General features: G+C 47.0%; 1 protein-coding gene across 5 annotated transcripts in view; it reads left to right on the top strand.

The window, feature by feature from the left end:
* The window catches only part of AREL1 (apoptosis resistant E3 ubiquitin protein ligase 1), a 52,466-nt gene extending 42,620 nt beyond the window's left edge, over positions 1-9,846 (top strand). For all 5 annotated transcript variants that reach the window (XM_065940779.1, XM_065940780.1, XM_065940776.1 and 2 more), the window contains 3 exons: positions 524-613; positions 1,026-1,201; positions 1,312-9,846. In XM_065940779.1, the coding sequence (XP_065796851.1) occupies positions 524-613; positions 1,026-1,201; positions 1,312-1,414 (369 nt within the window). In that variant the 3' untranslated portion in view covers positions 1,415-9,846. The remainder of the gene's footprint in view (positions 1-523; positions 614-1,025; positions 1,202-1,311) is intronic.
* The last annotated feature ends 2,402 nt before the right edge of the window (positions 9,847-12,248 follow it).

The raw sequence follows: 12,248 nt of genomic DNA, 5'->3' as shown, positions 1-12,248 counted from the left end.
GGGTGGGTTTGGGGAAAAGGAAAGGCCACCTAACAAATAGCAAATGGGGCTGGGGTCTTCATCGAAGGGGCGGGGCCTGCTTTCCCCCCGTATTCCTAGGCCACATCCAGAGCAGTCAGTAAACATTTGTTCCCTTTTTGTCCTTTGTTTCATCAAAATGATACATAAAGCAGTAATTCTTCATGAGGGGTACCCATCAGAAACACCTGGGAAACTTTTTCAAAGTACAAAAGCTTGTAACCTGTCCCTAGAGATTCTGATTCACTAGGTCTGGGGTAAGGCTATAGGCATGTATCTGTCTATATATGTATATTAAAGCCCTGTGAGTTTTACTGCATTGGTTAGGAACCATTGACCTATTATAATTGATTTTCCTAAAGTAGTATTCTTGGATTATGACGTCACCATACATCTTTTTATTGATGTTTCTGTATTCCATATTTTGCATGTTAACATGTTTTGACCTTATGATGGGACTTCACTCCTCTGACTGTCCCAGTAAACACCTGACTGTCTTCTCCAGCTGCTGATGTGTGGGACTGGGGACATCAGTGTGTCTGACTTCAAAGCCCACGCGGTGGTCATTGGTGGCTCGTGGCATTTCAGAGAAAAGGTAAGTGGGCCAAAATTCTTTCAGTTGAATTTGTACCATATTACACAGAAAAAGTTTCAGAAAGAAAAAGCTGAGAAGCAGATATGTCAACTGGGAAAAAGCGATACATGGCGGGGAAAGGCAGGTGGTCATCCAGACAGACGGGAACCCTTGTCCTTAAGGGCTATTGATGCTGTGTCCAGAAGCAATAATGTTGAAAAGACAGAGAGATAGAACCGAGCAGTCAGGGACTGCCTCCTGGCTGTGTGTCCGCATCACTCCCCCTTAAAGAGGTTGTTGATTCTAGCCGTTCCTACCTGCGTGCAAGTCGCCGGGGCCCCTCCTTCCACTTCAGAGCACCCCGTTCCTTCCCCCAGGGGTCAGATCCACAGCCACACCTGGGTTTTACCCCAGCCTCGTGCTCTCCCCACAGGTCATGAGGTGGTTTTGGACCGTGGTTTCCAGTCTGACACAGGAAGAGTTGGCTCGGCTGCTGCAGTTCACCACAGGCTCCTCTCAGCTGCCACCCGGAGGCTTTGCTGCCCTCTGTCCCTCCTTCCAGATTATCGCGGCCCCGACCCACAGCACGCTCCCAACTGCACACACGTGGTGGGTATCCGACGGCCCGGCGCAGGCTGTCACAGAGGGTTATCTTTGCAGCCCTCGCCGGCATGGTCTGCTCGTGTGAGTTAATCACTGCCCTCCCCTTGGCCTTGCAGTTTCAACCAGCTGTGCCTCCCTACGTATGACTCCTACGAAGAGGTGCACAGGATGCTGCAGCTGGCCATCAGCGAGGGCTGCGAGGGCTTCGGCATGTTCTGACCGCTCTCCCTGCCGTCTGCTTGGCTCCCATGGCTTCCCGGAGCCTCCAGGCGGCGCGCGCCACAGACGCGACTGCTGACCCCGACAGACACAGAACCATCAGCCAGAAGCTGCTGCGTGCCCCCCAGCGTGTGGAGGAGTCGGTCACCTCCCAGCCTCGTCCTTCCCTCGCCCCCTCCCTTCCCGCCTTCCCCCCACGGCCCCCTCTGGCAGGTCCCTACCCTGAGCAAGTGGCTCAGTCGCAGGAGGAGGGTGGGGGCCCGCTGCGCTCGCCCTTGGTCCTCAGAGGAGCTCAGAGGCGGGAGCTGCCTCAGCCGCTGAGGGAGGCGACACGGAGGCTCGGCCTTTCTGGGAGCGCTGGGGTCCTCGCCTCTCTCAGCCTCCTCTGCCGATGCTCTGCAGGGGTTCCCTCCGTGTCCCCTTGACCCAGAGTCTGTGAGTCCTTCTCGGGGCCAGGTGACTGTCTCCTCGCCAGGAGGAGCACAGAGCGGAGGTGGCCCACAGCGACAGACAGACTTCAGCTTTGTCCCTCTGCACAACGGCCGGTGCAGGCACGGGACTAGCTTGCGTGGTTACTGATAGTACCAAAGGGTCCTTTTTTTTGTGGCGTCAGAACTGGGAAAGGAGCTTTTCCCTGCAAGCGTTTCCAGAAATGATCATTTAATTCATAAAGAAGAACTCTCTAGTAAGCTTTTTTTTTTTTTGAGTATAATAAACCTGTGAGACAGACCTAAGAATGTGAAAGCTAGCCAGGCTGTAGCCACCAGTGCTGAAGGCGATTCTCCTTTAGGGTTGTCGGGCATTTCTTGGCATGTGATTGGCTTGAAGACAACTGATGCTTGTCCCTGAGTTTGTTCTTTACACTGAGGTGTGGCTGGGCCTGGCTCCTCACCTCCAACTTGTGCTGTCTGCTGAGAGCTGAGCGTTCTTTAGGTTTCCACTGAAGAAAATTTTGGAGCAAGAAGTTAGGATGGTTTGACAGCATGCCACTGGTCCCTGGTTCTCTCTGCTTGGTGTTCCCTGGCAGCACTGAGGCAAGGGAGAAGGGATCAGTAATTGCTTCTCAGAGGTCCTTAGGGTCAGGACACAAGGGACACACATCGAGGAGCTGAGTCAGACGACAAACGCCTCGCTGTCCCAGTGACTTCTGTCACTCCTCCGTTACCAGCAAGGGCACCTCAGGACGGAGGAAGACACACTAGGTTCACTGTGACATGATTGAAGAGAGCCTGCAGCTGTTCCTTGGAAGATGACAACAACCTTTGCCATTAACGATTTGAATGAGGATATTTTCAAGACTCAGAATCTCATCGAATTCTGAAGTTTCTGTTTCTAAGAAGGCTTTGCTGCAAGCGACCATTCCCAATGGGGCATTCGACTCTGAGAACATTAACAAGCCATCTTTATTGCCAAAACCAGCAAGTACAAAGAGTCCAGAGATGAGGCAGGACTTGAGGCCATGCCTTGGCCTGCTGGAAGCACGTCTGAGCCCTCCTGTTCCCAGGGATCACGAGGAACAAACCTTTCTGAGCTGCTACAGTTCCTGCCTGACCTCACTCCTTTGCAGTTGTCATTTGTCCTTGGCATGGGTGCTGAATGCTGACCTCACTCACCCTTGGGGTCCAGGGTCCAGCATTAGGGCCCTCTCTACCCCAGGTCCTCCACGCCACACGGTCACTGCTCTCCTCAGGGACCAGGACAAGGTGCTGCCCCATGGGATATGTACAGGCAAGTTTCATCATCCCCCTGGGAAGCATGATGCCGCCCTTTGGGCCCAGAGAGGGATTCCAGCTGGGGGCACGTGGGCTGGCTCTGCTGTCTTTGGCCGTTGTTCCTCTTCCAAACCCTGTGCTCCCCCGCCCCTCCAGAGACTGATGCTGGAGCGTGAGTTGATTTTCTTGGCTCGATCTGTCCTTTCTGAGCTCTAGTCATAGCACGTTTCAGAGCATCCTGGGTACCATGGCAGCGCAGCTGCAGCCTGCGGTGGTCCTTAGCCCCAGGGTCTTTGTTTCACAAAACCGTTTGGTACTGTTGTGGTTTTGTATTCTTCCAGTGTTCTCTCTCTCTCTCTCTCCTAACTATTCAAAAGTATCTTTGCTCTTTTGCCCTTTCCTTTGACCTTCTTTTCTTTTTTTTTTTTTTTTTTTTTTTTGACCTTCTTTTCTAATCCTGCTTTGGAATTAGCCGGTGTGGGGAGACGTACACCATGTCAGAGAAGAAAGAGTGCCTGTTACTGGAAGTGTTTCCTATTCACGTTTCTTATTTTGGTCAGTTCTTTTATTTATGCCCTTGTGGCCCAGGTACTTGGGCGGCCAGCTAACCTCCTGGCTAGTGAAGGAGACCAGGCACCAAGTGAACACCAAGGAAAGTGTTGGCGTGTTTCTAGAACTCCAGCAGAGACCAAGCCCTGCTGCAAATTTGTCAGGCCAGACCAAAGGGCCACACAGTTGCAGCAGTAGTGTAAATATTTTGTACAGTGAATAAATGAATGTTTAAAAGGACTAAGAAGCAAGTGACTGCTGTATGTGATGATTCAGGGCTTAACTTGGAGGTAGGGAAGGAAAAGAAAAATGTAGAAATGTTTTTGCATTTCCCCAGTAACCCTTCAGAAGCAGTCAGCTTGGGATAGAATGAACTCCCGGAGCCCTGGCCTAGTCCAGACCTGCTTGCCCTCGCACCCTTCCCGGACAGCAGTCCGTGGTGCCTCGCAGGGCCTCGGTGCCTCCTTGCACAGAGAGCCAACAGCTGGGACAAGTGCTTGTACTCAGCTCCAGGGGGAGAGACCAGTTTGGCAAAAACAGAGGATGTCTGTTCTCATCAGTCTTTTCAATGTTAATTCGTTATTGTTTTACTGCATAAGAAACTCAATGTAGAAAATTTGGAAATTTAAAAAAAAGTACAAGAAAATAAGTTACTTGCCATCCAGAGGGAAGAACACTTTGGTGGGTGGTCTTATTTGCATATAATTGCACATGTATTTCTCAGTGTCCCCGCAACCCTTGACTCTCCCACAAGTGCTTTGAGTATGAAAAAAAAAAAACCCAAAAAAACCTGCTCCTCAAAAGTTTTGGGGTGGCAGGTGGGATGAATTCTTTTTCCAACCATAGATAAGCTTGGCAGAGAAAACCAGACCTCTGATACAGGCCTTGCAGGAGAAATGTTAGGGACCCTGGCTTTCTTGGGGAAGTGAGCATGTTGTCTTTGACATTGGTTCCCATTCTAGAAAATCAAAACAAATTCCCCTTTATAATTGTGTTTTGTTTTGTTTTTGTTGTGTTTTGCTTGTTTTGTCTTTTTGGCCACGCTGCATACCTTGCAGGATCTTAGTTACTCAAGCAGGGATTGAACCCAAGACCCAGCAGTGAAAGCACCAAGGCTTAACCATTGGACTGCTAGGGAATTCCCCTATAATTGTTTTTAAAATATAGATTTCTTTTCCATTCTGCCCCCTCCTCCCAGACTCAGCAAATTGGAATCTTAACTTGAAAATTACTCCTTTAGAGTGTATTCAATCTACTCCCACCTCATCAAGCTCTCCTGAGTAGTATGAGATGTCTTAAACACACAAAACAAAATTCTCTCCCTCTAGCTTTACACTTCTAGGTTATTTAACTGTCTTAAATCTTTTACACTTGCTGCTCTTGTGGCTTTGATGAACATTCATCACTGAGTGATTTCATCCCTTCATGAAGTTATTCATAAGACTCAAGAGGCTGGTAGAATTGTTCTTGAATTAACACAATAAAATACTGCCTTCAGCTTCTCATGCAGTGTTACCTCTGAGCCATAGCAGCTCGAGCTCTGAGACCTCTGCCCAGCCACACTTCTCTTAAGAAACAGTGGAGGTTCTCCAGGTGGCTTGACCAGAGGGCTCCTTACCTCTGCTTTGATTTCACTTAGACCCTCAAGCATAACAGACCAGCTCCAGGTATCCTGTAATATACTTTCATTTAAAAATGAATAATTCCTCTTTTATTTGGAGGTGAACATATATACCAAAAAAGCATACAGCATATACACTTTAACAAATAATTATGAGAGAAGTGCATATGCGACCATCATCCAGGAAAGAAAGAAAGTGCATTACAGCACTGCAGAGCAATTACCTCACCCTTCCGGAGGTAACTTTTTCTGACTTTTAGAATACTTTTTTCACCAATTCCCTTTTCAATGAGCCTGTCCCCAAAATCACAGTGGTGGGGTGGGGGGTGGGGGGGAATGAGCCCATGTGGCCCCTTGATAAGATGCTAACCAAGGTCAGTTTATCCAGTTAGTTTAAAAAGTCATCTGAAACCATCATTGCCTCATGAGAATCTAGTTCAGATTCCTGATGCTGAATCTGATGAATCAGTCATATTCAAAGACTGTCAGTTCAGTTGCTCAGTTGTGTCCAACTGTTTGCAGACCACATGGACTGCAGCATGCTAGGCTTCCCTGTCCCATCACCAGCTCCCGGAAGTTACTCAAAACTTATGTCTATTGAGTCGATGATGCCATCCAACCATCTCATCCTCTGTCGTCCCCTTCTCCCACCTTCAATCTTTCCCAGCATCAGGGTCTTTTCAACTGAGTCAGCTCTTCACATCAGGTGGCCAAAGTATTGAAAAAGACATCTGGAAAAGACCCATTTTCATTCCATCTGACCATCCAAATTTCCATGATGCATCAGTTCTTCAGCACTCAACTTTCTTTATAGTCCAACTCTCACATCCATACATGACAACTGGAAAAACCATAGCTTTGACTAGACAGATCTTTGTTGGCAAAGTAATGTCTCTGCTTTTTAATATGCCGTCTAGGTTGGTCATAACTTTTCTTCCAAGGAGCAAGCATCTTTTAATTTCATGGCTACAGTCACCATCTGCAGTGATTTTGTAGCCCCCCAAAATCAAGTCTGTCACTGTTTCCATTGTTTCCCCATCTATTTGCCATGAAGTGATGGGACCAGATGCCATGATCTTAGTTTTCTGAATGTTGAATTTTAAGCCAACTTTTTCACTTTCCTCTTTCACTTTCATCAAGAGGTTCTTTAGTAGTTCTTCACTTTCTGCCATAAGAGTGATGTCATCTGTATTAGTTCTTTGCTTTCTGCCATAAGAGTGGTGTCATCTGTATATCTGAGGTTATTGATATGTCTCCCAGTGATCTTAATCCAGCTTGTGCTTCATCCAGTCCAGCACTTCTCATGATGTACTCTGCATATAAGTTAAATAAGCAGGGTGACAATATACAGCCTCGACGTATTCCTTTCCCGATTTGGAACCAGTCTGTTGTTCCGTGTCCAGTTCTAACTATTGCTTCTTGACCTGCGTACAGATTTCTCAGGAGGCAGGTTAGATGGTCTGGTATTCCCACCTCTTGAAGAATTTTCCACAGTTTGTTGTGATCCACATAGTCAAAGACTTTGGCATAGTCAATAAAGCAGAAGTAGATGTTTTTCTGGTATTCTCTTGCTTTTTTGATGATTCAGTGGATGTTGGCAGTTTGATCTCTGGTTCCTCTGGCTTTTCTAAATCCGGTTTGAACATCTGGAAGTTCATGGTTCATGTACTGTTAAAGCCTGGCTTGAAGAGTTTTGAGCATTACTTTGCTAGCATATGAGATGAGTGCAATTGTGTGGTAGTTTGAGCAGTCTTTGGCATTGCCTTTCTTTGGGATTGGAATGAAAACTGACCATTTTCAGATATTTGACCATCCAAATTTCCAGAAATTTGACCATTTCAGAGACCATCAAGTCTCTGCAAAGGTTCCCCCAGATATTCTAAATCGGATAATTTATTCAGGATGAAGCCTGTGGTTGTGGTTGCTACTTCCTTGGAGTCCCAGTTAGCAGGCCAGTATGGCCTTTGTGGTCTTTGATGGCCATGAATGTCTTAAACTATGTTTGGCTGGCCAACTAGGCAACTTTCTGAGTGAGCAAGGTCTTAGGACTTCATCTCTTAAGGGTGATTCTAGGAAGAAGTCAGTCTTGGACAACTCAAGGAGCTAGGCAAAGATACAAATTTCTTTTCTAAATGTTGTTGTGTCCTAGACCAAGTGGCTCTTCCTGACACTGGGAACCTACTTGTATTCTATGTTTCTGATTCCAGCGCTCCCGGGCCTCCAGCCTCCCCTGTGGGAGAGGCCTCTCCTGACATTTGGCCTTTTCTCAAAGAAGATGCCCATGAATCCTTTTGCATCAAGTGTGCAGAATGGAACCCTCAAAAGAGTAGAGAGCCATGAACATATTTTAACTCTCATGGTTCAACTTTGGGCAAGACAGTCTTTTAACATTAGTTTTCTGACCTGCAAAATGATGCTGTTAACTAAAGGAAATTGACTAATAACTTGGAGCCCTTGGAAAAAAGTTTTCCTACATAGGTGTGTGAGATACCATATTGATTACAGCTCAGTTCAGTTCAGTTGCTCAGTCATGTCTGACTCTTTGCGACCCCATGGACTGCAGCACGCCATGCTTCCCTGTCCATCACCACCTCCTGGAGCTTGCTCAAACTCATGTCCATTGAGTTGGTGATGCCATCCAACGATCGCATCTGCTGTTGTCCCCTTTTCCTTCTGCCTTCAATCTTTCCCAGCAGCAGGGTCTTTTCCAGTGAGTCAGTTCTTTGCATCAGGTGACCAAAGTATTAGAGTTTCAACTTCAGCATCAGTCCTTCTAATCAATATTCAGGATTGATTTTCTTTAGGATTGACTGGTTGAATCTCCTTGCCATCCAAGGGACTCTCAAGAGTCTTCTCCAACACCATAGTTCAAAAGCATCAATTCTTCAGATTTGATTATAGCTCAGGGCCCTTGTAATTGCCAGACTAGGAGGTGATACGGATCTGGGGGCAGCAGGGGATGCTAAAGTGGATGACTAGTATAGGGTGGGGTCTTGTCCCACCTTGCCATGTCCAGGCAGGCCAGAGAGAATGGGTGTTCAGGACACCTAGTCCACACACCTGTGGGATGAAGACCCCAGGTCACAAGAGACCTCCTCTCTCTCCTTCATATGACCCTCCAAAGACCAAAGGAAGTATCTGAGGGGACTGCATCTCAAACCATGTTCAGTGGTAGGCGACCTAATCCCTTTGGCTTTCTTTAACTCTCTGATGACTGAATCATGAAGGCAGCGTCCATTTTTTGAGCTCTCCCTGACACTTGGAGCTTTAACACATCTTGTCTCATGTTGACGACCCCTCGAGGTGAGTTGTTTTCTCCATGCTACGTGAAGCAGTTGAGGCTCAGAGAAGACAAGTAGCTGCCAGGGTTCCTTAGTGGCAGAGCAGTGTTTGAACATGGGACTGTTTCATATCAAAGCCCAGACTCTTTCCATTTGGCGGATTTGTGTCGCGCTTACACTAAGGTTAGCTTAGACTGAGAAGCAACCCAGTCACCAGGCCACCTGTCTGTGTTCACTGATCGTGTCTCACACACACTTGGTGACACTGGGTGACAGATGAACACTTTGTACTTTGTTACTTGCCAGTCGTCTGAGGATTTGGGATTTCTGAGGAGAAGACCCTATTGATTCAGCAGAACTTCTAAGAGATTCAGCTATTGGCAGTAGCTTTAAAATCTTTTGTGTTTGAAAGTTCCATGAAATACCAACTAATGACTTGAGTGAAGTGACTTCCAAGTTTAAAGGAATCCTGCATAAAGTATACATGACACTCAGGAGGCTATAACTGAAGAAGAAAAGCCTGAAATTTTAATATCCCCACTTTGGATGAAAATCCATCAATTGCACACAAATGAAATTTTAGAATGAGGTCAGACATGGTAGAACATACCCTGATGTTTATCTCTTGGTAACAAATTCTGCAGAAAAAGACTCATTTAAATCTTCTGTCTCTAAACTCCCCTTACATGAAACAGCACTGTTCGGCAAAGGCCAAATCTCTGGTGGTTATCTTGCAGAGGAAGCAAACATTTTCAAGAATGCCAGAGTTAAAGGGAGACACACACCTCAAACAAGACTGATTCTATTGGGACTCTAAGCACAGTATCTTCTGCAGGGTGAGGGATTCTGTACCTCTAGGGTGAGGTCACTATTTCAACCACTGCCATGTCATCTGCATTATGGATTTGCACACTGAATCTTCTCTTTTTTTTTTTTTTCCTGAATCTTCTCATCTTTTGATGGAACAACAATGCTCGCTCTCTACTCAGAACTCCCACTCCAAAGAGTTGCCAAGACATTCTTCTGTTTGCCCATAGAAGAATGTCTTGGGACAGAGTCAGGGATAGCAGTATCTGCAAGCCAGCTGGAGAGCCTTTGATGGTTTTCATGTTATGTTGAAAACAAAATGTTGTGTTATTGTGTGAGAGGAAGATTATGTGTGTTGTCATTTTGTGCTGGTTCTCATAAATCCTGGGTCTAATTCTACTCTTAAATTGTCACTTCATTTCCTATAAATGTACCTCCTTTGCCACCACTATCAAAAACAAATCTGATGTTTCTGTTCCTTCCCTGGTTTTATAGCTTTGCTTTTCCCTTCAGTTCTTTGCATCTCTGCATTTCAGTAAACATCTGTGGATCAGGCACTGGGCAGGGAGCTAGGGACACACAGGATAGAATATGATCATTGCTTCTGAACAGCTCACAGTCTCGTGGGGGAGACAGACATATAAACAATTCATTTTCCTTAGAGTTTCCTTCCCTCGAGGCTTAAGCGCCCCAAACCATCACCACCCACTCTCATAGTTTCTGTCGTTCTTGTTTAATTTAAGTGGAGAGGGGGGATATTTTTGCTTATGCATTTGGAGGTCTTACTTTAAGTGTTGAGTAACAGCTGCAAGTGAAATTTGTTGAGCTCTTTACACATACCCAAAGGGAGGGAAGTTCATCTCCCTGTTTTTCAAAAAGCAAGTACCCTTGCAACATGGATTCCAAACAGAGCGAAGGAGCAAGCCCATCATTGTGCCATAAACAAGCCATCACACCTGAGCAGTTCCAGGGAAAGGCTAGGAAAGGGAAGTACGTCATCTTGGGACCAGCTCCCCTTTAACTTACTCTCCCAGACAAAGCAGACCAGAGGTGTTGATTTTGGCAACACGGGGCTGGCCTGCAGATCAGTGAATGAAATTAAAATCTTGAGTGAATGGGAAGAAGGATGTATCTCCAACACTAACAGCAATCAAATGGTTCCTGCTATGGTCAGAATAAATAGCGGGTGGCAGAGGAAAGACAGTTGTTATTTTCCAGGAGCCCAGAGGCTTCATGAGTAGCCATGGCGTTGGCTGTGACCACAACAGATGGAAACATGGCTTCATTCTGATTTCCCTGGATGCTTATCAAACCCAGGACATTGGAGTCCTTGGTCATCTCTTTGTAGTGAGCTGCAGCTGATGCTTATTTCTTTCTGGGGTTTGGGTGGCTCTTAAAGTGGATCCCCCCAAGCTTCTGGGCTGAATCACAGCTAGATGGGCTGTTGCCTTGAGGAAAAATTTCAGCTCCTTTCCCCAGAGGTATTTCCCTGACACCTTGTCATGATGATGCCAGCCCGTGTCTCCTCAACAGGTCAAAGCTGCGGAAAGACCCTTAGGTGTTCCCCTCCAGGTCTGACACTCGCTATCCCAGTCAGGGTAGACAAATGTTACTGGGTCCTGGCAGGATCACGTGTGCCTCTCTTGGAGATGGCCAGAGGTGGGCGTGGATACCGCAGCCATGCATTTGCCTGCTCCATAAAGGCCTGGTTTCAACAATTCCTAATGAGATTCCCCCTCCACCTTGAAAGTTCTATTGTTTTAGCATCCAAACTGTGTCTTCCAGACGGCCTCTCTCACCCGGAAGCAGCACGAAACTCTTGTCAGGTCATATCTTGAGTTTGGGCTCCAAAAACTGTCATCCAACCATGGGAAGATGAAAAAAAAAGCCAAACTCCAGTCCTGACTTTTGGGGGGTCAGGCTGGGCTCAGGGGCTTGGCGTGGTGGGAAAAAGGGGCCAAGAGAGTGGTTGGCACAAAGTTATGGAGAACTCTGGAAGCAAAGCCAAAGACTCTGAGGATTGAGGCCCAGGAAAGTCTGGCACCAATAGACGCTGGGTATTTAACCAGGAACAGTCGTTCTATTTTTCTCAGCCTTGGCAGTAGGTCAGGGCAGCAAGCAGTTCTCGCGGGGTCCACATCCTTCCTATTGTCTCCACCCCAGCCTCGCTCCTCGACCCAAACATCTGCTTCAGATTTGGGCCCCTGCCTTCTCGTCATTTCTGTACCAAACCACGGGTGGCAGGGCCGAGGGGGCAGGTCTGCAGGTGTGGGGCGGGGGAGAAGATAGGAGAGCTCTGGGGAAAGCTGCTGGAAGGTTTTGCTTCAGGTGTTGCAGAAGGGTCTGACTTTTTTTTTTTAACGTGCCTATGTATCACCAAAATCTAACCAGTTAGCTGTCTTCCTCTCAGGGTAGATGGAGCAACCCAGGGCAGGAATTAGGACCAGCTGGGGAAGTCTCTGGGCATCACATGGACAGTTTTCAAAGGTAGTTCAGAGTCACTCCAGAAGGAACAAGTGATTAGTGCCCACAGCGAGCCATGGGGAGGTGCTAACGAGGTATTAAATACTTCTCTGGCTAGCAGCCGTGGATGACAGCCTGGGATCCAGAGCAGTGGGACCAGCAGCTAGGACTGGAGGTGGCAGACAAGGAGAAATGAGCCAGTGCTAGCAGCCAGTCCCAGCAGCCTCAGAATCTCACTAAAAGGGATTTCAGTTTCTCTGGTACTTGCCCTGAAATCCCAATCCATTTTAAGTGACAGAAACATCCCAAGAGAAAATGCTGGAGCGTCTAGGGGAGTAATCTCAAAACTTATAAAAAAAAATAATAGCATCTAACACTATGCCTAGCCCTGCCTGCTATAC

The sequence above is a fragment of the Muntiacus reevesi genome, chromosome 7 (genome assembly GCF_963930625.1).
Source record: "Muntiacus reevesi chromosome 7, mMunRee1.1, whole genome shotgun sequence".
NCBI classification, from domain to species: Eukaryota; Metazoa; Chordata; class Mammalia; order Artiodactyla; family Cervidae; genus Muntiacus; species Muntiacus reevesi.
This window is presented reverse-complemented; position numbering and strand designations above follow the sequence as displayed.